At 50.7% G+C, this 23,548-nt stretch overlaps 11 protein-coding genes across 11 annotated transcripts; 6 read left to right on the top strand and 5 right to left on the bottom strand.

Moving 5' to 3' along the window:
• Positions 1-45: 45 nt before the first annotated feature.
• M430DRAFT_92956 (hypothetical protein) lies at positions 46-2,816 on the top strand (the record flags this gene model as incomplete). The annotated part of the gene is made up of 2 exons (XM_024869749.1): positions 46-1,723; positions 1,780-2,816. The coding sequence occupies 2 exons, from the start codon at positions 46-48 to the stop codon at positions 2,814-2,816; spliced, it is 2,715 nt and encodes a 904-aa protein (XP_024725456.1).
• Positions 2,817-3,640: 824 nt separating this feature from the next.
• Positions 3,641-5,399, top strand: M430DRAFT_46995 (hypothetical protein; the record flags this gene model as incomplete). Its single annotated transcript, XM_024867890.1, has 2 exons — positions 3,641-3,830; positions 3,901-5,399. The coding sequence occupies 2 exons, from the start codon at positions 3,641-3,643 to the stop codon at positions 5,397-5,399; spliced, it is 1,689 nt and encodes a 562-aa protein (XP_024725457.1).
• Positions 5,400-5,866: 467 nt separating this feature from the next.
• On the bottom strand, positions 5,867-6,961 carry M430DRAFT_93317 (hypothetical protein; the record flags this gene model as incomplete). Its single annotated transcript, XM_024869771.1, has 2 exons — positions 5,867-6,187; positions 6,275-6,961. 2 exons carry the CDS (start codon positions 6,959-6,961, stop codon positions 5,867-5,869), a joined length of 1,008 nt encoding a protein of 335 aa, XP_024725458.1.
• A 206-nt stretch (positions 6,962-7,167) lies between these two features.
• Positions 7,168-8,912, bottom strand: M430DRAFT_131939 (hypothetical protein). The gene is made up of 2 exons (XM_024862219.1): positions 8,729-8,912; positions 7,168-8,626 (listed from the first exon to the last, which is right to left on the bottom strand). Exon 2 carries the CDS (start codon positions 8,590-8,592, stop codon positions 7,363-7,365), a length of 1,230 nt encoding a protein of 409 aa, XP_024725459.1. The 5' UTR covers positions 8,593-8,626; positions 8,729-8,912; the 3' UTR covers positions 7,168-7,362.
• Positions 8,790-9,281, bottom strand: M430DRAFT_160763 (hypothetical protein). The gene has a single exon (XM_024863388.1). The coding sequence runs from the start codon at positions 9,137-9,139 to the stop codon at positions 8,891-8,893; it is 249 nt and encodes an 82-aa protein (XP_024725460.1). The 5' UTR covers positions 9,140-9,281; the 3' UTR covers positions 8,790-8,890.
• On the top strand, positions 8,957-11,011 carry M430DRAFT_131943 (hypothetical protein). Its single transcript, XM_024862220.1, has 2 exons — positions 8,957-9,206; positions 9,289-11,011. Exon 2 carries the CDS (start codon positions 9,388-9,390, stop codon positions 10,807-10,809), a length of 1,422 nt encoding a protein of 473 aa, XP_024725461.1. The 5' UTR covers positions 8,957-9,206; positions 9,289-9,387; the 3' UTR covers positions 10,810-11,011.
• A 9-nt stretch (positions 11,012-11,020) lies between these two features.
• On the bottom strand, positions 11,021-12,009 carry M430DRAFT_131947 (hypothetical protein). The gene is made up of 2 exons (XM_024862221.1): positions 11,361-12,009; positions 11,021-11,301 (listed from the first exon to the last, which is right to left on the bottom strand). Exons 1-2 carry the CDS (start codon positions 11,886-11,888, stop codon positions 11,164-11,166), a joined length of 666 nt encoding a protein of 221 aa, XP_024725462.1. The 5' UTR covers positions 11,889-12,009; the 3' UTR covers positions 11,021-11,163.
• A 739-nt stretch (positions 12,010-12,748) lies between these two features.
• On the top strand, positions 12,749-13,482 carry M430DRAFT_32484 (hypothetical protein). The gene is made up of 2 exons (XM_024866180.1): positions 12,749-13,165; positions 13,259-13,482. Exons 1-2 carry the CDS (start codon positions 12,963-12,965, stop codon positions 13,392-13,394), a joined length of 339 nt encoding a protein of 112 aa, XP_024725463.1. The 5' UTR covers positions 12,749-12,962; the 3' UTR covers positions 13,395-13,482.
• Positions 13,483-13,654: 172 nt separating this feature from the next.
• On the bottom strand, positions 13,655-14,961 carry M430DRAFT_32485 (hypothetical protein). The gene is made up of 2 exons (XM_024866181.1): positions 13,946-14,961; positions 13,655-13,793 (listed from the first exon to the last, which is right to left on the bottom strand). Exons 1-2 carry the CDS (start codon positions 14,579-14,581, stop codon positions 13,659-13,661), a joined length of 771 nt encoding a protein of 256 aa, XP_024725464.1. The 5' UTR covers positions 14,582-14,961; the 3' UTR covers positions 13,655-13,658.
• A 2,442-nt stretch (positions 14,962-17,403) lies between these two features.
• Positions 17,404-19,603, top strand: M430DRAFT_15176 (hypothetical protein; the record flags this gene model as incomplete). The annotated part of the gene is made up of 4 exons (XM_024863195.1): positions 17,404-17,520; positions 17,775-18,131; positions 18,183-18,259; positions 18,313-19,603. The coding sequence occupies 4 exons, from the start codon at positions 17,404-17,406 to the stop codon at positions 19,601-19,603; spliced, it is 1,842 nt and encodes a 613-aa protein (XP_024725465.1).
• Positions 19,604-20,816: 1,213 nt separating this feature from the next.
• Positions 20,817-23,283, top strand: M430DRAFT_15177 (hypothetical protein; the record flags this gene model as incomplete). The annotated part of the gene is made up of 4 exons (XM_024863196.1): positions 20,817-21,885; positions 21,939-21,966; positions 22,042-22,555; positions 22,630-23,283. 4 exons carry the CDS (start codon positions 20,817-20,819, stop codon positions 23,281-23,283), a joined length of 2,265 nt encoding a protein of 754 aa, XP_024725466.1.
• Positions 23,284-23,548: the final 265 nt, after the last annotated feature.

Genomic DNA, 23,548 nt, shown 5'->3' on the forward strand with positions numbered 1-23,548 from the left:
CCGACACCAGAACGTACCTAAGGACGGATTATCAACGCATCGGCCATGTCTTCGTCCATTAATGAAATCGATCCTCGACTGAGAGAGACGTCTACTGTCGCCGTCCCCTTCTCCCAGCGCCCGACTTTCTCAACGCCACAGCCCGCCAACTCGACAATATCGCAAGCCACGCCGCAGTATCCTCCAATTCAAGAGGACCAGTCTCATCAGAATATCTATCCCAACACCCCTCAATCTGCCGGCAACGTGACAGATCATGATGGCGCCAATGGCCTCGATGGGGGCGCAAATGATCCAAAGCGACCCCGCGCCTGCGAGGCTTGTCGCGGACTCAAAGTGCGTTGCGAACCTGACCCCAACAACGCAGATGGACCTTGCAAGAGATGCGCGAAGGCGCATCGCAACTGTGTGGTCACTGTACCTAGCCGCAAGAGACAGAAGAAGACAGACAGCCGGGTAGCAGAACTGGAGAAGAAGATCGACGCGCTGACTGCCAGTCTTCAAGCAACGAAATCTGTCCCTGGCTCTGCGCCCTACAGTAGTGAGAATGGCTTGGAAGAAAACATGAATATCCAAGGCCGGTCAAATCCCTACCAGCAGGTCACTAACGGTGGTTACGGGCCTCCTTTCGCGGGCCGCCCTGAGGCTCGAATGACCAGCGAATGGGCTGCTTACCCTAGAGCCCCAGAATATGAAATGAGAAAGCCTTCAGTCCCGCCAATGGTCGTTGCAGGACAAAAGAGAAAGCACATGGAGACTCGCGAGTATTCCGCAGCCTCCCAGTCTCGATCTCCATCCGCTGGAGGAGCGATCCGAAAATCGACAGACGGTGGTTCTGGGCCCCAGCGGGGCTCTTTGTGTGAACCCTTAGCGGGGCAGTCGTCTCAGAAACATACCGTAGCACATGAGTACGCGGATGTCATTGACAGGGAATTGATCACAGCAGATATGGCAACTAAGATGTTCAACTGGTATGTTGAGAAAATGGCTCCTCATATGCCAGCTGTTGTCTTTCCTCCTGGTACAACCGCCGCCGAAGTTCGCAAGTCGAAACCTACCCTCTTCCTGGCTATACTCAGTGCAAGTTCTACGATGAATTATCCTGAGATACAGAGAGTATTGACAAAGGAAATCATGAGCATATATGCTGACCGCATTATTTGCAATGGAGAGAAGACCTTGGAGCTCATACAAGCCTTGCACATCAGCACACTCTGGTACTGGCCCCCAGAGCACTTTGAGGAGATCAAATTCTATCAGCTCATTCATATTGCGGCTGTTATGGCGATCGATATTGGTATGGGGAAGAAGTCAAAGTCTACAAAAAGTAAGAATGCAGGGCTATGGAGAGACCATCCATGGCGACGAACTCCATATCCTGATCCAGAGAGTATTGAAGCTAGACGAGCGTGGTTGGGCTGTTATTTCCTGTGCTGTAACGCCTCTATGGGGCTTCGCAGACCGAACTTGATTCGCTGGACTCAGTTCATGGCTGATTCTGTTGATATTCTTGAACATTCGCCTGATGCTGCTCCCACTGATAAAATATTATGTCAGTGGGTCCGTAGTCAACACATCGCGGAAGAAATTGGGACACAATTTTCGATGGATGACCCTGTTGCCAACGTCAGTATTGCCGATCCAAAGGTTCAACATGCTCTGAAGGGGTTTGAGAGAGACCTCGAGAAATGGAGTAGCCAAATACCGCCAGAAGTACGATCTCGTAAGTTCGACAATCTTCAACTCAGACGAATATAGATCTCACTAACAATGTTGTAGCGACTCTAAAGATTACAGAGCATGTTATCAACCTTTATATGCATGAAGTTGCTATGCATGTTGATCATAACGTTGACGACTTTAAGCCTCCTTTTACTGAAGCCAATCTACGTACTGAAGAGCCTGATTCCCTCACTGCTGCACATATCAGTGCTCTTTCAGTCTGCTTGGCCTCAATTGATGGCATATTTGACACATTTCTGAAGCTCGATGTTGAGACTATCCGATGTCTACCTGTCGCACATTTCGTCCAAATTGCATACGCGGTTGTCATCCTTATCAAAATGTATTTCGCTGCTGCTACTCCTAATAGCGAGCTTGGTAAGATCATTAACAAGGATGACATGAAGGTTGAGCAATATCTGGACGGATTTGTGAATATTTTCAGGGCATCTGCTGCTGAGGACAAGTCAAGACCGGCAGCCAAGTTCTTAATGGTTCTAATCATGTTGAAGACATGGTTTCACCGCCAAAGAGAAGCAGGTAAACTGCCACCAGCAACTAACCAAGCGGAGTCATCCACGGCCTCAACTGTTCCAACGTCGAAGTCAGATGCGGAGCATCCCGCCGATATGCCAACTGACAGCAACAAAAGTGGAGTCCATCCAAGTCTTCAACAGCGACCAGGACAACAGCATAGCTACGGCCCTGCCAATACCCCCCTTCAGTTACTTAGCGAGGTCGCAACAGGAAACTCAGGAGGGCAACCTCGCACTGGGAGTGTCAGCACCTACCCAGGTTCCTCGAATGATTGGCAGCAGACACAGCAGCAACCACAATCATTCCAGAACTACGATCCGGCCCTGAACCAAATGCCTTCAACGGTCACACCAGGGTACGGCAACATGAACATGGGAGCAAACATCGATCCATCGTTCGGCATGGATTTTGAATACTCGATGGGCGATGGTTTTGAGCAAGCAATGGGCATGACGCTCGGAGTTGCAGATTTCGGAACTTACTTCAGTGACGATGCGTTCTTCGGCAACCTTATGGACTCGGTTGGGGGAGCAGGGCCTGGCTTTGAAGGATTCTGATCATCAAAGGCCGCATTCTCTTCTCGGGGGTTAGCCGGAAGATTGCAGTTGAGCCATGGGAAAAGGGTCGATTGCCCCTCTGGTTTTGTAAAGTAGCATTTTCCTCCTTCTCATGACGTTACGCACCACGCATGAGCCCTTTTAGTAGAGATACCACTTGATACCCAGGGACGAGTAGCGTCCAGAAAATCTCACTGAGGGTAATTCTTTCCTCAGCAGACTATCGATTCTACGGAGTATTCCCGCCGCCACTTCTGGCAATAGCCTCAATGACGGAGCTCACCGAAAAGCAATTATATGCAGTATTATTTTCCCTGCTGCATGCATGCATGGGGAAAAGTGCAGGGGAGGGGGGTAAGAAAAGAATAGAAAAAAAAAGAGAAAAAAAAGTCTGCCGTCCTCGTTGGCGATAGAAAAGCCAAATATACGATGGATGCAGCAAGGATAAATCAGATCTTTTGTGTTCCGAATTCCCAGTGACCCGCTAACTGATAAGCTTCCCCCTGTTAGCGGCCGCGGCCATGTGCATCTGCCTCGGACCCTCCCCTCCTCGACATGAAGCTTTACTCTGTAGGAGGAGGGGAATGGCCAGGCGCCTGACTGTCAATTCTTTTTTTTTCTTTGCTCCTCCCATGTTCCCTAATATCACCACTGTATATATTATACCTCCATGTGCGGCCAATTGATCATCATATCTATACGCCTGTCCAAGGACTCAATTCTGACGCAATAGCCGTGATAGCTTCAAGCTTGGCCACTACCTAAAGCCTGACAACCACGGAAACATCCCATTTACTCGGAACCATCAGGGACATCTAGGCATCATGTCCTTGTCCCGAATTACATCCTACGGTTCTCTATCCCCGGAGAGAGGGAGATCCCCTTCCGGCGAAAATGTCCCAAGACTTCGCAGGCTGAGCTTCAGTCCCTTACCGGACTCGTGGGACCACCCGATCGTCCAGGACACCGTCCCATCCGTTGGAGCCTTTGAAGTGCCTAAAGCACGGAGATTATGTGGGTTTTGTCTCCTTAGCAATTTATGCGCGTTGCGTCCCTTGTACAAGATACTAACATCTTGAAACAGTGCAAATCATCGTTTCGGTGATCTATTGTCTCTTCGCAGCCGGAATCGTTTTTGGCTATGCTGCACTCAAGCCGGTCCTCATCCGCGAACATGTATACCGAAACCTCTGCACGGAGGATGAGCTGAAGAGAGGAGTTCGGACTTGCTACGATCAGGAAATACATCTGAATTTGATGTTCACGGTTGCTGCTGTTGGAACAAACGTGGCTGCTCTGCCCGTGGGGGCTATATTGGACAAATTCGGCCCCCGGGTCTGCGGAATTATTGGCAGTTTCCTGCTGACAGTTGGATCTCTCCTCTTTGCTTTCGCATGGCAATTACCCTTCGACGGCTATGTATTGGGATACCTCTTCCTGGCTCTCGGAGGCCCATTCATCTACATATCATCTTTCCATCTGTCAAACGCCTTTCCCAAACACTCAGGTCTTATATTGGCCTTGCTCACGGGAGCTTTCGATTCCTCATCTGCCGTCTTTCTGATCTATCGACTCATATACGCGTGGAGCAATGGCGCATTTTGGCCTAAATACTTCTTCCTCCTCTATCTTGTCGTGCCAGCATTCATCCTTGCTGTCCAAATATTCCTCATGCCCAAGGCATCCTACAAAACTGTCGCTGAGCTAGTGGAACAAGTTGAAGAAGCCGACGATGTCTTGGACGACCAGATGGATGAGAATACCGCTCTGCTCATTGACGAGCGCCGCCAACGCCAGCAATCTGTAGTTTCAGAGATCACGGATTTGATTGGGTCCAAGTCGGGAGCAAAGCACCTCAAAAAGGAAAACAAAAAGAACAAGATCTCTGGCGTGTGGGGTGCTATGCATGGCAAGAGCGTCCGGCAACAGATCCTCTCCCCTTGGTTCATCCTTATCGCGCTCTTCACCGTCATTCAAATGACGCGCATCAATTTCTTTGTTGCAACCATTCGGCCCCAATACGAGTATCTCCTACACTCGTACGATAAGGCGGTTGAGATCAATACCTTCTTCGACATCGCCCTTCCCCTCGGCGGCATCCTTGCGATTCCTTTCATCGGTGTGGTGCTGGATCACACGAGCACGCCCACCGTACTCACTGCACTCGTCACAATCGCAACGACCATTGGTGTTCTGGGCTGCCTCCCTTATACGTGGGCCGCGTATGCGAACGTCAGCCTTTTTGTACTCTACCGGCCCTTCTACTACACCGCGGTTTCCGACTACGCGGCCAAGGTGTTCGGCTTCCGAACTTTCGGGACCGTATATGGAACCATTATCTGCTTAGCGGGACTCTTCAACTTCAGCCAGAGCGGTCTCGATGCATTACTGCATAAGGTCTTCAAAGGGGACCCGGTACCGGTTAATCTGCTCTTGTTAGGGACTGCGTTCGTGATTGGCTGTGCGCTTTGCGTCTTTGTAGGGATCAGAGCGTATAAGATGCGCAGGCAGGACTTAGAGGAGGAGGCAGAATATGCTAGAGAAACTCCAATGCCGGGTGCACTTAGTCCCGAGAGGCTGTGACGAGCTAGCTGGACACATGGCACACAAGATGAGATGTCTTCCAGTATTATGAGAATGATGATATATTTGTTTGGGCATTAGCAAGGAGTTCATCCTAATTGGATCTGGCGGCAAAAAGTTGATTCGGAGTCGTTGGCTATAAGGTATATATATTTATCTGTAAATACGTTTCCGGATCGAAAAGATCTGAACGTTCATAGTATATTATTTTCCTGTCCCCTACATGGCAATGACATGTCATTCTTGCTAGCAGTGCAAGATACCGCAGAAAATATCCAGTTCTGCTATGCAATACCAGTGTTGCGACTCCAGGATTGCCCCCCTAGATTTCATGTTGGAGGGGAAGAGAAGCAACCACGACAGGCCGATGTGTAGAACCAGATCTCTGGTTCGTAGGCTTGGTTGGGATGACCTCCCAGCCACCTTTATCTTTGTCCTGAAACAAGTGCATCCCTTCACGCAAGTCCTCAATCCTCCGGATCATTGTTTTTAATCCACTCATCCAACCTGCCTTGTAGCGGGAAAGGAGGTCCTGTCCTCTTGTACACACCCCGATTCCGTAACCGCTCTACGAAGCTATTAACGTTAGGATCCGAGTCAACGAGGACCTCCACCGCAGGTGCATCTGCGAAAGTGACAGCCGTCGGCTTCTCCAGACATATCTTGATCCGTTCATGCATGCCGCCATCCCACGTATTCCTTCTCGGGAGTAGGAAGTACTTGATGACACGTTGAGCGATATGCGTAGCCAGGGCTTCCAGGGTCTGGAATGACGACTCTTCGATCGTCTATAGAATGGATTTCTTTCTTTTAGCCTTAATCTTGCAAAACGGTGGAGGATGCCATCCATGTATATTATATTATATGTAACATACCTTAACGACGATCTCCTCGAACTCGTTATACGAATCAGACGAAGGCGAGTCGCTGGCCCACGGCTCCAACTCGACATTCGCGACCACGATCTGTTTCGCTAGGCGTTCATTGGGATTAACCCCGATGAGGGTTGGGATCCTAAGACCATGGAGCTTCAGACTCATACTATATGCTTTACAAGCGCCGGAAGACGCGTAGAGAGTCGTCCCGGAAAGACTAGCTCCAGATCCAATGAGCGATGCTTTAGGGAGCAGGACCTCGAGCTTCAGAGACGTCATCACCGATCGGTCAACGACAGGATGATGCGGATTCGCTGCCGCCGGGGGCACAGGCTCTATCGTTATGCATTCCCCCGTCAGATGTCTCGAGATATGGTTCAGCAGTGCTCGGACTGTGGTGTGGCCGGTACTCTCAGTCCGGAAGGACTCGGCCGCTTCGAGGATCGCCTTGCTGAGAATCCCATAGTGCACCGTGCTTTTGTTATTGACTGAATCCGCGGCGGAGGCTTCGTCGAATGGGGCGCGTAGTGAGAGCGTTGCTGAGATCAGTACGGGCTGCGCTTTGCCTGCCCGTCCCCATGCATCTCGTCCCACCTCGACGACGGCTTGGAGATTTCGCACTCGGATTGTCGTGTGAGGCTCTCCTGCTGCGGCGGCGAGTTGCCAGGAGGTCTTGAGAGTGGCCATCTTGTGGAAAAGTATTTCGGTTTGTTCAGGGGCCAACGAGGGGTTCTCAGGGGAGCTTTCCTTTACGTATGGCTCGTGGAAAAGTTTCGTGGGGTGAAGGCGGTGGGCTGATAAAACCGGTAGAATTACCGGATTCGATAAATACCGCCTTCACGGGATAGAGGGGTCACGGAATCTAATCAACATCGTATCGTATGTGCTTATGTTGTGAAAGGTCGTCTGTTTTTCTATTCAGACGTAGTCATATGCTCATGAGCCATGCTTCTAAGCTGGCCGTTCCTCAAAATTCAAAAGGCTTCCTGCCTTATTACAGAACTCCTCCAGATAGTATCCAGCCCAAATCCCCCCAAACGCCATGCTAACAGTCAAATTCGTCCTCCCAACTGCGAGCCAACCAATAACTATTTTTTGTTGTTTTTGGTACAGACGGGGCATATCCAGGTCCCTACTGGCTCGCTCTTCAGACCAACGCATGTCCAATGAAACCATTCATATGGACATTGCTCATTATCGCAAGCCACCATATCACCATAGCTGACACTTTGGCATATGCAATACTTCTTGTCATCTCCTCCCTCATCTTCATCAACGTCGACCATATCTTCATCTCCTTCTGCATCTCTTCCCGGCGGTGGGGGTGTAGTAACCTCGTCTTCTTCGTCCCCAGATCCAGACTCTGCTTCGCTAAGCTCACTGTCGTTCGTGGATGATGGAGAATTCTTGTTGCCGGTACGTTTCAATCTGCTGAGACCTGACTTGCCGGGCTTGTTCTTCCGTGGAGCACCACTCTGCCTGCTCCCATATGGAGCAACCTTCTTCTGGGCAGTCGTCTTTTGTGACGTTCGTGGTTGTGCGCTTCCGGCTCGCGCAGTAGTGGGTGTACCAGCCCTCGGAGTACCGGGAGTCATCGAAGAGTGACGGGCAAGTCCACTTGAGTTTGCTGGGAGACTCCCTAATCCTCCTGTTAATCTCTGCCGCTTGTTCGCCGCTGCCACTGCTCCTAACGACGATTCCCTGGTTTGACGGTTGAGCATCATCGCGGCAGCAGGTGTCGCAGGAGCCGAGGAGGTTGTTGCACTAGCAGCGGCCTGAGTCTGCGTCGGCAGCATACGACTAGGATGTTGATTGGGGTGTCGTTGGTGCGCAATGGTAGCGGAGTTGGAGACTTGGCCTAGAGGCATCACAGCAGCACTTGGTTCGGCACGGGCGGTACGGTCTGGTGGCTGTGGTCGCAATATCGAAGGAATATCTGGTTCATCGGGGAATTCACCTCGTTCCTGCAAAGCCTTGATGTGTCCATCGAGCCATCGAGTGTGCTTGTCGATGATAGCTTGGGCCTTCTGAGCTAACGCGACCTTCTCTTCCTGGAGAATCGTGGCTTTATCGTAATTCTCCATCACTGCCTTGCGGTGAATCTCTTCTTTGGGGTTCTGAATGTGGCTCCCATTGATTTTGATCCATTTCTGGATGGCGTTGTCGTTTCTAGTGATGATCTGAAGACATTCGTTCATCTGCCTGTCCTTTTCCGCGATCTCCTCCTGCATGAACGCAATTTCAGCAGGCAGGTTCGCGGTTCGATTTGTCCATTCATCGAGGACTGCGGCGCAGTCTTGATGCTCAGCCAGAGGCATCTTCCTGCCGACGAAATCGATGGTGAGGTCGTCTCTAGGCATGGTGGTTAATGACGTTGCCTTGCACAGTGCGCCAACAGGGTAGTCAAAGATCCCATAAACAAACGTCGCAATTCCGCACCTAAGGTAAGCTCACCTGTGGGGGGAACAAAAGAAAGGTTATCCAGCGCTTGCTCCTCTTTTTTTTTTTGCCTTTTCGGATAGCGAGTCTCGGCCCCTGGCTCCTTGCGCGTCGGTGAGGGTGAAAAGTTTGGAGAGTGGAAATTCGAAGGCGGGGACGAAAGCGAGGGAGCCTCCCTCAGCCTTGTGGCGCTAAGTCGTGAACATCCAGGCGGAGAAGCGTGATGAGTAAGGCCCGCCATGCCCTTGATGATCTTGGATGATCTGCGCCGAGGCCTCGAAAAACAGTCGTCGCATCGACCAAGGTGCTTCGAGTCGAGCCCACAAAGGTAGAGGCATCCTGTTTTGTTTCGCCAATATCTGTCCTTCTCCACTCCGTCCCACGATACGCAAAGCCCAGACAGAACAAGAGCGAAGCGCTTCCCATCGGCGACTACAAAATACGAGGTCTATACTGCGGCGCGCATGAGGACAACGATTATCTCGTTATGAAGGTGAGATGTCTTTGCCCTCGAGATGGTCTAGCATCTCTTGACCTCGACGTGACCTTGGTTGACTCTTCTTCTGCTGCGTTAGAACTGGCTATTTCAGCTTGAACAACCCCCTCATCCCCTCCGAATTTCCAGGCTCTAGAACCAGACGGCCCATACCGCTTCGTCCCATCGGTGGAACAAGATGGTCCTCTCCAACAGCAACATCGTACAAGAGTATGGGGTCCCTCTGACCCAACAAGGAGACCCCCACAACGCCAGTTTTCTTGCAAAAATTAAGCAAGAAATTCTGGCGAATGGGATTGTGCGCCCAAAAGGATACAATGTGTCGTGGCACGTCAATCCAGAGATTGAGAAGCATCACTTTGGAAATTCTCATCCGATGAAGCCTTGGCGCCTCACTCTCTCGAAAGGGCTCATCATGTCATATGGAATGCATGCTGCGATGGATACTTTTGTCACCAGGCAGGCAACTGAGGAAGAGATGCGGGACTTCCATACTGAAGACTATCTCGAGTATCTCAAGACTGCTAAGGTCGCTATGCCTGATGATGACACGCCAATGCCCTACAATCTTGGAGGCTCTGATTGTCCGGTTTTCGAAGGCCTGTTCAACTATTGTTCAATGTATTCTGGCGCATCCATCGACGCAGCACGGAAGCTCTGTAACAACGAGTCTGATATCGCTATCAATTGGTCTGGTGGGCTACACCATGCTAAAAAAGCTGAAGCCTCTGGGTTCTGTTACGCGAACGATATTGTATTGGCAATACTCCAGATCTTGCGAAAGTATCCACGAGTCTTGTACGTCGACATTGACGTGCATCATGGAGATGGCGTAGAAGAGGCATTCTGGTCGACCGATCGAGTAATGACTCTCTCGATTCACAAATACGACGGATTAAGTTTCTTTCCTGGCACTGGTGATCTTGAGAGAACAGGACCACCCGATGAAAACAATCCCGGTGCTCACCATGCCCTCAACGTTCCACTTTCTGACGGCATCAATGATGAACAATACATATGGCTGTTCAAAACCCTTGTAGGAAAATGTGTCGAACGCTTCCGTCCCAACGCGATCGTTCTACAATGCGGTGCCGATTCCCTCGCTGGAGACCGTCTCGGCCGCTTCAATGTACAAGTCCAGGGCCATGGAGCTTGTGTCGCATACTGCAAATCTTTAAAGATACCTTTGATGCTTGTTGGCGGAGGTGGCTATACGCCTCGCAACGTCGCTCGAGCATGGGCACACGAAACTAGTATTGCAATAGGGTGCGACCAAACAATCGATCCCATCATCCCAATGCACACTCCTTACCGATCTCATTTCCGTCACGAGACCCTCTTCCCTACGTTAGAGCAAATCCTTGGCGATCCACGGCCGAACAGGAACACTCCGAAGAAACTCGACGATATAGTCCAACACGTCACAGAGCAGCTTCGATTCGTGAATGCAGCCCCTAGCGTCCAGAGTATGCATATACCTCCAGATCTCACTGGATATAAGGAGGAGGTAGAGCAAAGACTGATGGAGGAGAGGGAAGAGCATGATGACAGCATTAGGCGAGACAAAGAAGAAGGGCTGGGAGTAGCAATGGAATTCTAAAACGGAAGACCATGAGAGGACGCTGTAGCTCTTTACTCAAAAGCGTGGCGTTTGGCGATTTCATAGAGTTGGTTTGGATTTTGAGCATTGCGGGGTTGTACAGAGGGCTTTACCTATCGAAAGGATATATGGGCTGGAGTTTGGAGGAGCCATCTGTATACGTAGCTTGTATCTGCTAATGATAAGGTGAACAGATCACTTTTGGTTAGAAGCAAGTCCAGTGTAGTAGTATTAGATTTTTATCTATGGCATGCCTCTAATTCTATCTAATCGCTGAGAACGCTATGCAAATCTTCTAGCCAAACGCCAGACCCTTCAAGGGGCTCTCACATCTTCTCGAGATCCCTTTCCTCGTCAAACCTTCTGGCTTAACGGAATATCTCCATTGGTGATCTCCTTCACGAACTCTGGATCAACGTCATACAGCATGACATGAAAATGCTCCACGGCATGAATTGACTTCAGGGTCTTCCAATTCTTGAACCAGATGACCTAGTTACCCTCGTCAGTTGCATAAGGTACCGCAGAGGGATGTATCACGTGACCCTTACCTTCTCCTTTCCTACTCTCTTGCAAAAGGTCTCATTCACAAAATCATCAATTTCCTTTCTAGCCTGGGGGGTCAGATCGTCGGTGGCCGGATCATCCTCGAGCTCGAACTTGGTCCAGACGACGAGGTGCACGATCTTCTCGTCGATGCCGTACGGCCAATCGTTCCACAGGATCTTCAAGTCCTCGGGCTTCTCAAAGGGCCTCCCTTCGGCCTGGACGGGGACCTTCCAGCCCAGTCTTTTGGATAGCACGAACTCCATGACGCTGCCATACTCCTGCTTCAGCTTCCAATTGTAGGCCAGGTAGCGGCGGAGCTCGGAAGGGACACGCTGGAAGAGATCGAGACGGTTGTCGGCGATTATCTGCTGGACCTCGGGCCAGGTCATGACGTGATACTGGGAGTCTGGGGTGCTAATAATGCCGAGATCTTTGGCATTGAGGTTTGCCAGGAACTCGGGACATTCTGGGGTGCGGAGGGGTTCGGGCACGTTGACTTGCCAGAAGGGAAGAGCCTCGTTGCTGCCCATATTGGACGGAGAGTCGAATCGAGAATACTGTTTGTTATATATATACTTCGTACCTGGGCCCTTTGATACTTTGTTCCCCCCGATTATTGTCGAGACTGTCAAATGCCACAACCTCTTCGCAGGATTGTAACTCTGTAGTGCAAGGTTCAATCAATCTGTTATCGCTTACATACAGGGGTTGTTTCTGGAGGTTGCCTTTGTCCCGCCTCTCCTTAAGCCTAAGGCAAGAGCTGAACTGGGTACCTTATCTTGCGTCTGGTTCTGGACCCTCCTCTGCACAAGGGACTTGTTCTCATCTGCAAGAGCCAAAAGCCAGAGCCTTTTCAACGTTGCAGTACTTCAGTACATACGGTAAGCAGCCAAGAGAGCCCCACGATGATCGTTGTATGTAACAAATACCTTGCTAACCTTAACTGCTCTTTAGGGAATACCAGGCTACCATTTACGGACATCTTGTACACAATGCAATCTCCCCTACTGGTTCGGTGGGGGTCCAGAACTTGAAGTCCCTGTCCATCTCATTTCGGCTGGAAAGCTTTGACGGCAAGGCGCCGCCTTGTAACCTTATAAGTCGTGCATGCCCATCTCTGATTGGCTGTTCTGGAACCGCACGAGTGTTTGGCGCTTTCTACTGGCCAGCCAAGACTCCTTCGTTTTGATCCTCCAGAGTCCTCCCCAGCATCTTGTACTTTTCTATATATGTACACATATATGGAGCACGGTACAACGTTGTAGGTATATATATCTCCATCTCCCGGCATCTGGTATCTTGAAGAGAGGTTTGCGCGTCCGTTCCTTACTTTCCCCCACCTTCGTTTTGCTTTATACCTTTCCAAAGCTTGCGTCACTGCGGCCTCACACTCCTTTCTTGGTCTCGTCGACGCATCCACTCGTTTATGCGCGCGAAGTCCATTATTATCTCCCGCTCAATCGCCTGCGCTCGGAATCTGTGGATAAGGTGTCCTCGAGGCTCTGAATCGTTCGCTCGCGCATGAGTGAACATTGTTGAATTCTCCTTCCGGCCCTTGCACTTACTTTCCTTTTGTATCTCCGATTCTCGACCCGGCTCTCATCATGCCTCCTCCACGCCGCACAAAGGTGCAGCGACCCTCGCCGCTGCAGCAAGTCCATTCCACAAGAGACCTCGCGCAAGCCCCGCCCGGTTACGGACTGGTCCGCGATCCAGCGTTTTGGAAAAGGTTCTCGACTGCTGTGCATATATCAGAGATAGAGACCGGCCTGAAGAGTGCTGCCAGTAGTGTTGAAATGAAATACGGGTATGTTTCTGTCATTTCCCAAGGCTAGGAAGAGACTGGACTTGGAGCTTGGGTTTCTGGGCGTTTGCAGTCGTAGCTGACTGGCAGAAATAGAGATGACTGGCTAGCCCAGCAGCACAAGGAGAAGCGGAGATGCCGGATTCTCTTCGCGGGCATCGCACTCACTGTGAGCATCCTCATAGTGGCAATTGTTTTGGTGTTGTATTATTTCTTGAAGGTCCGAAAATGAGAGATGAATTGAGTATCATGAAGAATGAGAAATGCAATAAATGGCGTTTTGGGGAGGGCGAAGGCAAATTTGGGATCCCGCGAAGACAAAATACAGAGATCGGGATATCGGGCACAAGGCATGTGAAAATGGGACATGCTTCATGGAGTGCTTCATGGAGATAAGGAAAGAGGAACGGGGTAGAGATGGGGGATGTGTATATATGCTTGATACATACTACATAACATCCTTCATTACACTCGTATGAACCCGTGTACTTGTCTTTCATTTCTTCTCTTCCAGCGCCTTCGCTTTCCACGCTGGAGGAGTCCACATGAATATCCCGCCTCCACGACCGAGGAAATCCGCATAAGGATCCTGCTCAAACCTACCCAGGAGTTCAAATCCAAGACTTCTGTACTAATGAGGGCATTAATAACTGCGCAGTCGAAATGGACAATGGGAAATGATCTACACGCCGTGGGTAGTATCACTCCTGGCAAGCGATCTCTGGAGTAAGGAAGAATCCATAACTCACGAATCCGCCTATAACAAGAAACGCATGAACTTACCAAAGCCTCGCCCTCCTCACTCGACTCCAGGCCCACAACGACATTCTCCCTCTCGGCCCTCCTCAGCACCTCCCCCAGCAACCTCCTCCCAATGCCCAACCTCTGAAACTCTTTCCTTACCACACAAGACTGCACATACCACCTATTTCTCCTCTCCCCAAACCCCTCCCAATACCTCCTCTCATCCCTCTTATTCCAGCCCTCAAACAGCAATCCCGCCTCTCCATCCTCACTCCTATTGCCCCCCACCAACCTATCCCGTAGCCGAAACCAGCGCCACACCAACCACCGCAAGCACCTGCGCCCCAAGTTGCTCTCCCGCTCCCGCATCAGCTCTTGCGCCGCGGCATCCGATCCTAGACGCTTGCACTGCACATAGCCCACGATGACATCGGGCCGCGCCGTTTCGACAGCCACGAAACTGAGACTGCGCGCGTCGAGCAAGCGCAGGAGCGCGGGCTGCGTGAACCGTCGTGTGTAGGCGCGCGGGTGCGCGACGCGGTACGGTGCGAGGAATTGCGTGAGCGGCGTGTGCGAGTAGGTCGTGGCGGCGAGCTCGCCGATGGCTTGGTAGTCGCTGAGATGCGCGGGGCGGATCGTGAAGCGTTGGGAGGAAGGGGCCGCGGGGCTGGCCATGGTGGAAGGAGGGAGGACTGCGGGGTGGCTTGTGTTAGGTAGGTAGGTAGGTATCTAGGTAGATTAGAGACTCAAGGTTGATCTTTCTTGAATGGAGGAGAGAAAAGTAATAGAGAAATGAATGCGGTTTTCATCTTATATGCCTTGCGCGTTATAGGATCCTGCCTCCGAGGCTAATAAAGCCATGGAGGAGGGGTCGCTTTGTCGGCGATGACTCAAGCCTAGGATACTTGAACTGCTTGGCGATAGAGACCTTTCGTAGAGCCTTATTATTCGTTTGCTATATGATTTCTCCTTTCCTATCTGAACTTTGATGGATTTTGCTGGGAATGAAAATGCGGTGCCTTTCCATGTGTTTAAGAAGGGGTTGTCAGGCGTCATTAGGACGAAGGGTCTAGGACCGAGCGTGGAGAAGTACCTAGGTAAGTTTTACCCCGCCAATCTCGTGATCTTTTAGGTGATTCCTCCACATTACAATCCAGCTAAGATAGCGGGTGTCAATAACTGAGGCTATTCGACTACTTGAATGACGTTATATAAGGTATAAGCCAATTTGGTTGAAGATTCTTAAACTTGGCTTGGTATTCGAGTAATAGGACCCGGAATTGAAAGTGAATCGGAACCCGCTTTTAAAACATCAGGTTACTATCGAATCCTCGATGATTATTTGAATTGATCGGTTGATATCATGTATTCCGGTTTCTGCATACCTGTGCCACCTGGCTTTTGACTCCCAAATGCATTATCATTGTGGAAAGGAGTTGTTGCAAAGCACATATCTTTGTCGCTGGCAGCGCCTGATAGAGACCACAAGATGTGATACGAGATGAGAAATGAGAAGAATATTACTCGAGGGAGTTTGTTGAAAACCTCGACGAGGGGACGAGGAAAGAAGATAGGCTTTGGTTGGTTTGGGGTAGGGGGAAGGGGTTTGTGTTGGGAGGAGCAAGCATATTGCAATCAGGGTAGCAAGATAAGCTGCCTACCTCCTCATGAGGAGCTGAGCCGAGAGAACCTTGAAATATTGATCAGGGATGACAGCTGAAAGATAGCATATAGCAGCTCAGCTGTTCTTCCGTCGAGGCTTGGGAGTTCTGTCGAAGACCGCATCCCTACATCTTCCATGATAGTCCATCCCTTATCTATGCATGAAGCATCTTTTGGAAACGCAGCTCACACATCTGATCACTGCACTCTCACTCAGCTCTTCTTTCATCCAAGGCGCTCCAGGGGCAGCAGCAGCTACAATGCCAGTGCCAGCACACCAGCTTCGAGCATTGGCCGGCTGAACTACGGCCGACAATGACTGGGAGGGTTCTGACTGGGAGAGATCCGAGTGGGAGAGGAGAAGATACGCGAAAAGCAAGCCGCCGGCATTACCGACGCCTGAATGTACATTCAAATCCTACCTACTTGGAGGATTGAGAATTGCAAGAGGAAACCAAAGGATAGGGTTTGAAAGTTGAAAGAAGTACAAGACGGTGAAAGAGGGTCCTCAACCAGGCTGACGACGACTTGGAGCTTTCGCGAGCTTACAGGAGCACAAGGTAAAGAAAAGTTGGACCCCTACGCTTCATGGAAACGGCCAGGTCTTTAGTGTTCTGGAAGTCGACGAAACACGAAGGGCGTTTAAGGGGGGCGATGACCCCCACGTGATGGAGTTGACCACTTTGGAAGTTTTGTTGCACATCGCAAGAAACATCTGCGCTAGATATGCTTTCAGGTGCGAGTGCTCTCCCGTAGCCCATCTCTCCTCGAGGGTCCGGCGTAACGCGGTGGCGCCCGATCTTTGAGTGGCCTACCTATCGGTTGAGCGATCAAGACGACGTGCAAGTCTCAACGCATGAGGAGATTCCGGGACTCCACAGCAGAGCCCACACCAGGCCAGGAGAGCTCCGTTGGGACCCGCTGGATTCCAATACGTTCATATTACGCATATTACACAGCGGACGGGGTGTATATGGGGGTGTGTAGCTACGCTGCTACAGTACAGTGCGGTACATTCATTGTACATATCTACATGCAGTTCATGTAGCTGCAGATGGGTGTTACGCTGCTACGAACTTGCAATCAGGTTTCCGGGCAATCTGCAAGAGGCAAAAAGCTGCCCGACGATCGAAGAAGAAACCCCTCCCCAGGGGCCAGAGCTGTACGGAAGATATCAATCAAAGAGCCTTTGATTAATTGATTAACGGAGCCCGCTTTGGGCTCTACGGGTGTTTAATCATCTCAACTCAATCAACAGCTATTCTCCTATTTTGGGGCCCTGAGCCGGTGTGTAGCCCATGGCACGCTACCCTGCCATGCAACGGGGCGCCTTACCCACTATTACTCCAGCCTCCCGGGGCGCTTTCGAGACGATGGTTTGACAATAATTTCGAGGCAACTCTGTCCCCGTCTGCACGGCTCTTATTATAGAATACCGTAGAAGTCCATAACAACTACTGTCGCTGTCCTCTCTGGCTGTCTGTCTCTGGCTGCCCTCTCTGTCCTCTGCCTCCTGCCTCCTGCCTCCTTGCTCCCTCTCTCCATCTCTCCAACTCTCTCTGCTCCCCCCAAGCAAAGCGTCAAGCTATAGCTGTGAGTGCTCCCGCGCTGATCGACACCCATTCCACGACCTTTCAAGGGCCCGTTAATCCCTGCTCATCTGGGTCGCCCTCGAAATTACGTCAATTACCCATACGAAGTGCCCTGTACACAGGTCCCATCGGCTAAATACAGGGTAACGACAAGCTGTCTTCTCCTCCATCAACCATTCCATCCTCCAAGAATCCCTTCTTGACACATCTTCTTCGACTTACCTGCCTGCCTCTGACACAACAATGGCCTCTACATTGAAGAGCGCGCTCCCGGCGCATTTGAAGCCCTCGAATCTTGGAAATGGTGATGCGAGCGCTGAGTTCGCCCGCAAGCATCATGGAAAGACCCAATCCCATATGGTGAGTGCCCATTTCACTACCTCTGCACCTATTCAATCCGCGCATGGCAGACGTCGCAAGCAGCTCCCGAGTGAATGTTGCCCCCTCTGAACTTATGCCCCCTAGCGAGAGAGAAGCCGCTGGGTGTCGTCTAGCTACCTGGCTGGATTGTCGAGAGCTTGTCCAGAGAGCTTGCCTCCTCTCAAAGGGAAGGATCGCAACGTTGTTGTCTCGTGGCATGACATGGTCGCGAATCACATATACAAATGGAGCAGCTACAGTGGTGCCTGTACTTGCCTGGCTTCTGTGTCCATGTGGTTCCTGCTACTCCCTACCGCGACGAGCTCCATCACGTTCTACCCAACTTGACGGACACTCTCACTGTCCAACCTTTTCACACAGCCATTCATGAGCATCCTGTATCTAACCAACCATCACCCCCAAATCATTCTCCCTCTTCAGTCATGTCTTCCTCTGCTTCGATTACTTCAGAGCCAGGCCTCCCCGAACTCGCAAAGCTAATCAGTCACGACAAGGCCTTCGAGAACACTTCTACCTCTGTGGCTGCAAGCCAAATGCGAAATGCCCTCAACAACCTCGCAGACACCGTGAAAGATCCCGAGCAGAAGAAGGTACGTGCCGCCTCTGCCAGTCTATATTGGTACAAAACTGACGTCTCCTAGCTCTTCGAAACCGAGATGGACAACTTCTTCGCGCTTTTCCGAAGATACTTGAACGACAAAGCCAAGGGAAACACACTGTAAGATCCATGACAATGCGGGTATGATTATGATCGGGGCTGATTTGCTATAGGGACTGGGATCGCATTGCCCCACCCGCGCAGAACCAGGTCGTCGACTACAATGAGCTTGCCAACTCTGAGTCCGTCTCTTTCTTGAACAAGCTTGCGGTGCTCAAGCTGAATGGCGGTCTCGGTACTTCAATGGGATGTGTTGGTCCAAAGTCAGTCATTGAAGTACGTGATGGCATGTCCTTCCTCGATCTCTCTGTCCGACAAATCGAGTACCTCAACCGCACATATGATGTCAACGTCCCATTCGTTCTCATGAACTCCTTCAACACAGACGATGACACCCAAAATATCATCAAAAAATACGAGGGTCACAACATTGATATCTTGACCTTTAACCAATCCAGATACCCTAGAATCTTGAAGGATTCGCTTCTTCCAGCACCAAAGTCATTCGACTCCCCTATCTCTGACTGGTACCCTCCAGGACACGGAGATGTCTTCGAGTCCCTGTACAACTCTGGTATCCTCGATAAGCTCATAGAGCGAGGCGTTGAGATTCTCTTCCTGTCCAACGTTGACAACTTGGGCGCTGTCGTTGATCTCCGAATCTTGCAACATATGGTCGAGACGAAGGCCGAATATATCATGGAATTGACCGACAAGACCAAGGCTGATGTCAAGGGTGGTACTATCATTGACTACGAGGGATCTGTCCGTCTTCTTGAGATCGCTCAAGTGCCAAAAGAGCACACCAACGAGTTCAAGTCAATTAAGAAGTTCAAGTACTTCAACACCAACAACATCTGGTTGAACCTGAAGGCCGTCAAGCGAATTGTGGAGAACAACGAGCTCGAGATGGAGATTATCCCTAACAACAAGTCCATTCCGGCCGACAAGAAGGGGGAATCAGACATTTCCATTGTCCAACTTGAGACCGCAGTCGGAGCTGCTATCCGCCACTTCCACAATGCTCACGGAGTGAACGTTCCCCGAAGACGTTTCTTGCCAGTCAAGACTTGCTCAGATCTGATGCTCGTCAAGTCAGACTTGTACTCACTGAAGCACGGTCAACTCCAAATTGACCCCAACCGTTTTGGTCCCGCCCCTCTCATCAAGCTTGGTAACGATTTCAAGAAGGTCTCGGATTTCCAGAAGCGCATCCCCAGCATTCCTAAGATTATCGAGCTCGACCACTTGACTATCACTGGTGCTGTGAACCTTGGCAGAGGCGTTACGCTTAAGGGTACGGTCATCATTGTTGCTACGGAGGGCAGCACTATTGATATTCCCCCGGGATCCATCCTGGAGAACGTTGTCGTGCAAGGCTCATTGAGACTATTGGAGCATTAAAAGGGGTGTACAAAAGTATGCGTGGAGGTATGGATGGGTAGCTGCGCGCTGGGTTTTTCTATTACCGGCTGGGTCACGGTTTAGCATGGGTACGCTGTGGATACTAGATCTCTGAGTAGACCCGTCTTTCGGCGATTGCCTTCTTGTACCAGTCTTTTTCATGATCCGTTGATCTACATAATTCGTTGTCAACCTGTGACCAATTCTCTTTGAAAAGGTCTTTTTAATGACATATCAATGGTTAATACCTCGAGAAAATGAAATCGCTTTATAATACTATCTGTGCATCTTATATAGCAGAGGTCTCAGCTTTTATATTCAGGAGAGGGATGAACATGTCTTCACCTATGCGGTCAAAATGAACATTCAGTACTGACTTTGGGGATTCCTAAATCTTCTGGCACGTCCATTTCTTCTTTTACACTTGCCAATCGGTCTAAAGCCCCGTGAGATGGCGTTATTCCAAGAAGGGGGATCTTTAAAACATAAAAGTGGATTGAATGTCTCCAACCAAGGCCGTCGTCGTTGGCCATCGTTAAGGGACATGGGATGCCGGTGTTATTCCGACGCTAGTGAGTTCTTATCGCTATCGGGAATATTTGGGCAGTCTCACCACGCCTTGTCGCGTGGTCACCCCAACTATTTCCTCCAACTAGGTCAACGCCGATGAGAATATCGATCTGCTTTCCTGTCGTTGTTTAGCCCTGCCTTTTACTGTATTCTGGGGTTTGGGGATCACCAGGCCCTGTACGACAACTTCCTCAACAGACCGAGACACTTGCCATCGCTGACAAAACAACTTCGATCTATGTCGATAGCCAAAAGGAGTTGACCCCTCACTGGCGATCGCATAAGTTCCTAGTATAGGTATATGTGCGACTCGCATTTCCATTAGTATCTTCAGAACATAGCTGACTCTTTCTGCTGCAGTTGTCACCGATCTCAACCCTGCTACGATCAGACCCTCGAGCCTCCTGCCCTTACTCGAGAACCAAACTCACGTACTGTGAGATTCTGCCACTCGTTCGAAGCAGTCGGTCATTGCCCGGATCAATTATACCACTACTGGCTTCCATTCCGAAGCAAGATTGCGGGAAGCCTTAATTGCCGCTCGGTGAACAGAGTCCCTTTACCCACGTTGTGTGGGCCCGAATCATAAGAGGGGTAGTTTGTTGGATCTGTGAACCCAATACACTCAGATTGCTATTGTAGGATGAGTGGTCAAGGAGCAGATGCTGCAACAGCGGCATCTCATGAGGGCAGAGAAGAGCAGGCCTCTATCCTCCCGAATCCAGCTTCCACCCCCAACTTTGGTTCGGGAGCACAAACCGGAATGCAAAGCAGTGGCGGATCCCATCCTACCCATGAGTCTGTCTTGCCACCCTTTGACTCAAACCAGTCGATCCGAGATCACTCGACGTCTCCGTCGAATTCCAGGAGCCCGAGGAGGAGGCGGCGAGAAGGGAAAGCGCCTGAGGGATCAAACTTTTCCATGGAGCGAGCTGGCAGCTCTGACAGCAAGGTGCCCTCTTCTCATGAGACTTCACCTAGGCGAGGGGAGGGCCTTGGAGAATCGAATGATCCGGAATCATTCGATGTAAGAAGGACCCGACCAAAATCTGGTAAATTGCCAGAGGATGGAAACATGGGTTCAGCTCGCCAGCCATCTACCAAACCGGAGGGTTCAGCAACTAGGGCGGGTCCCTTTCAGGAAGGAGAAATATCAAGGAGTACGGAAAACCGCTTTAACGGTGAAGGATCTTATAGAAGTGCCGCAACAATCGATCAACCTAGTGGGAGCACCTCCCAAGCGCCTATAATAGGAGCCGCCGAGGCACTGGAATCTAGACAAGACGCCGTATCTGGTTCTGAACACGCCTTTGGATCTAGCATGGTTCCGCCTCCAGCCCCACCAAAGGATGATAAAGATTTGAATAGAGCAAGAAATAGGGGTAAGAGCAACGCTAGTAGCCGTAGCTCAAGAGTTCTTAATACCAACATGGCTTTTGGAACTCCAAGACAAGATGGGGGAAGCCGAGAAGATAGTTATGAGGGCGTTGGCTCTGTTGATGCTCCCGCATCAGCATCCATTAGAACTAGAGCATCTTCAAACTCATCTTCCCATAACGAAGACTCATCTTCGTTTAGGAGACATACCCCTATTTTTCCACAAACCCCGCCAAGCCAAAGTCGACATCCACCACCACGTCCGGAGGTCATTCTACCACGATGGCAGCCGGATGCTGAAGTAACTCTCTGTCCTATCTGCAGAACACAATTCAGTATGGATCTCTCGTTTCCTACTTCTTCACTCCTTACTGACAACGTGTGACAGGTTTCTTTGTTCGCAAGCATCATTGCAGGTATGTTTAGTCTTCAGCTACCTTATGAGGGAATTTGCTGTAGTGTCTAAATAACGATCCTAACGTGTCTCGCAGGAAATGTGGCAGAGTAGTCTGTAGTTCGTGTTCGCCTCATCGCATCACGATTCCGTACCAATTCATCGTACAACCTCCCACGGACAATCCACCTTCTGGCGCTAGCTCTACCACTCGTCCCGTCACAAATTCTTCGAATTCTGGCAACCCGTGGGATTTTGCAGGCCTTGGAGGTGGAGAGAGAGTTCGCCTTTGCAATCCCTGTGTTCCGGATCCGAATATAGCACCTCCCCAAACTTCACCACTTGATACCTCCCTCCGCCCTTCACTATCACCCTCTCATAACCGCTCCTCTAGTCTAGCTGCAAATTCCTACATCTCTTTTCCGCGTACCCCAGGCACTACTCCACACTTCCAGCGTCAACAAAGACAATCATCTCTCCTGGGCAGGTGGTCTACTGACTCCTCCATACAAGGCAGCAGCCAATCTGCGAGTTTAGACGCGAACAATGGCTCCAACAATCAACACCTTCCTCTTCTTGAGGCTGCAGGGAGTCGCATTCGCAGTAGTACGGTAAGTTTTCCTTGTGTTGGGCGGCGTTGCTCGGCATCACAAGAAAGCTTTAGGATTTACTAATTCCATTACAGACCAGTGGTAGTTACGGTGGTGCTCCAAGGCAGATACCGGAAGATGAGAGGACCTCTTCAAGCGGCAATGCGCCGCAACACGGCCGTCCTGCTGTCCCGCGAGATCGACGACCGCTCCCAATGCCGCCACAAGGGCGCATTGACGACGCCGACCTTTGCCCTGTTTGCCACCGAGAACTGCCCAGCAGCACCTTACCAGGTGCAGAGGCGTTGAGGGAAGCTCACATCAACGAGTGCATCGAAGCAGCTCTCCGAGGGACCACCTCACCACCCATCCGACCGTCCAACCCCTCCTCCCAATCTACGAGCGCAACCGCCACCCCCCTATCCCCATCTTCCGCTGCGACCCCTATCCCCAACACGCCCGAAGCGCGGGCCGCAGCGCGCGAACAAGCACACGCCGCCGTCGTCCTCGGCGCATCCTCCTCGTCCACTATGCACCGGCGCCGCACGGGCGTCTTCCCCTACAAAGCCACCGAGAAGGACTGTATCGACGACGCGGAGTGCACGATCTGCTTCGAGGAGTTCGAGGTCGGCGTCGACATGGGCCGTCTGGAGTGCTTCTGCCGCTTTCATCTGCGCTGCATCAGGAAATGGTTCGAGACCCGGCCGGGTCAGTGTCCGGTGCATCAGCATGATGGCGGGGGCTTCTAAGCTAGCATGTTTGCTTTTCTTTTTCCTTTTTCTTTTCGTCTTGTCTCTCGTGGTCCTGGCGTTTCTTTTTCTTTTTTGCATGTTGCATGTGTGTGTACAGCGATCGTTGATTATGGGAAGGATACCTACATATTGCTTCTAGGAAATCGAGTGTCTTTTAAATACCCCCTCTATTTTATATCCGTCTGATCTGATCTGATGAATTGAGTTAGTGATGATAAAGACAACAAATAAGTGATCATTTGCGTAAACCCCCCTCTCTTCA

The sequence above is a fragment of the Amorphotheca resinae genome, assembly GCF_003019875.1.
Source record: "Amorphotheca resinae ATCC 22711 unplaced genomic scaffold M430scaffold_1, whole genome shotgun sequence".
Lineage (NCBI taxonomy): Eukaryota > Fungi > Ascomycota > Leotiomycetes > Helotiales > Amorphothecaceae > Amorphotheca > Amorphotheca resinae.

Bases quoted from the DNA above. Each gene is read 5' to 3' on its own strand.
- M430DRAFT_131943 (XM_024862220.1), top strand. From the start codon at position 9,388: ATGGTCCTCTCCAACAGCAACATCGTACAAGAGTATGGGGTCCCTCTG.
- M430DRAFT_131947 (XM_024862221.1), bottom strand. From the start codon at position 11,888: ATGGGCAGCAACGAGGCTCTTCCCTTCTGGCAAGTCAACGTGCCCGAA. The intron at 11,302-11,360 runs GTAAGGGTCACG...GAGGGTAACTAG, and splicing joins AGAGAGTAGGAAAGGAGAAG to GTCATCTGGTTCAAGAATTG.
- M430DRAFT_160763 (XM_024863388.1), bottom strand. From the start codon at position 9,139: ATGGGAAGCGCTTCGCTCTTGTTCTGTCTGGGCTTTGCGTATCGTGGG.
- M430DRAFT_131939 (XM_024862219.1), bottom strand. From the start codon at position 8,592: ATGCCTCTGGCTGAGCATCAAGACTGCGCCGCAGTCCTCGATGAATGG.
- M430DRAFT_32484 (XM_024866180.1), top strand. From the start codon at position 12,963: ATGCCTCCTCCACGCCGCACAAAGGTGCAGCGACCCTCGCCGCTGCAG. The intron at 13,166-13,258 runs GTATGTTTCTGT...TGGCAGAAATAG, and splicing joins AGTGTTGAAATGAAATACGG to AGATGACTGGCTAGCCCAGC.
- M430DRAFT_32485 (XM_024866181.1), bottom strand. From the start codon at position 14,581: ATGGCCAGCCCCGCGGCCCCTTCCTCCCAACGCTTCACGATCCGCCCC. The intron at 13,794-13,945 runs GTAAGTTCATGC...TGCCCTCATTAG, and splicing joins GTGAGGAGGGCGAGGCTTTG to TACAGAAGTCTTGGATTTGA.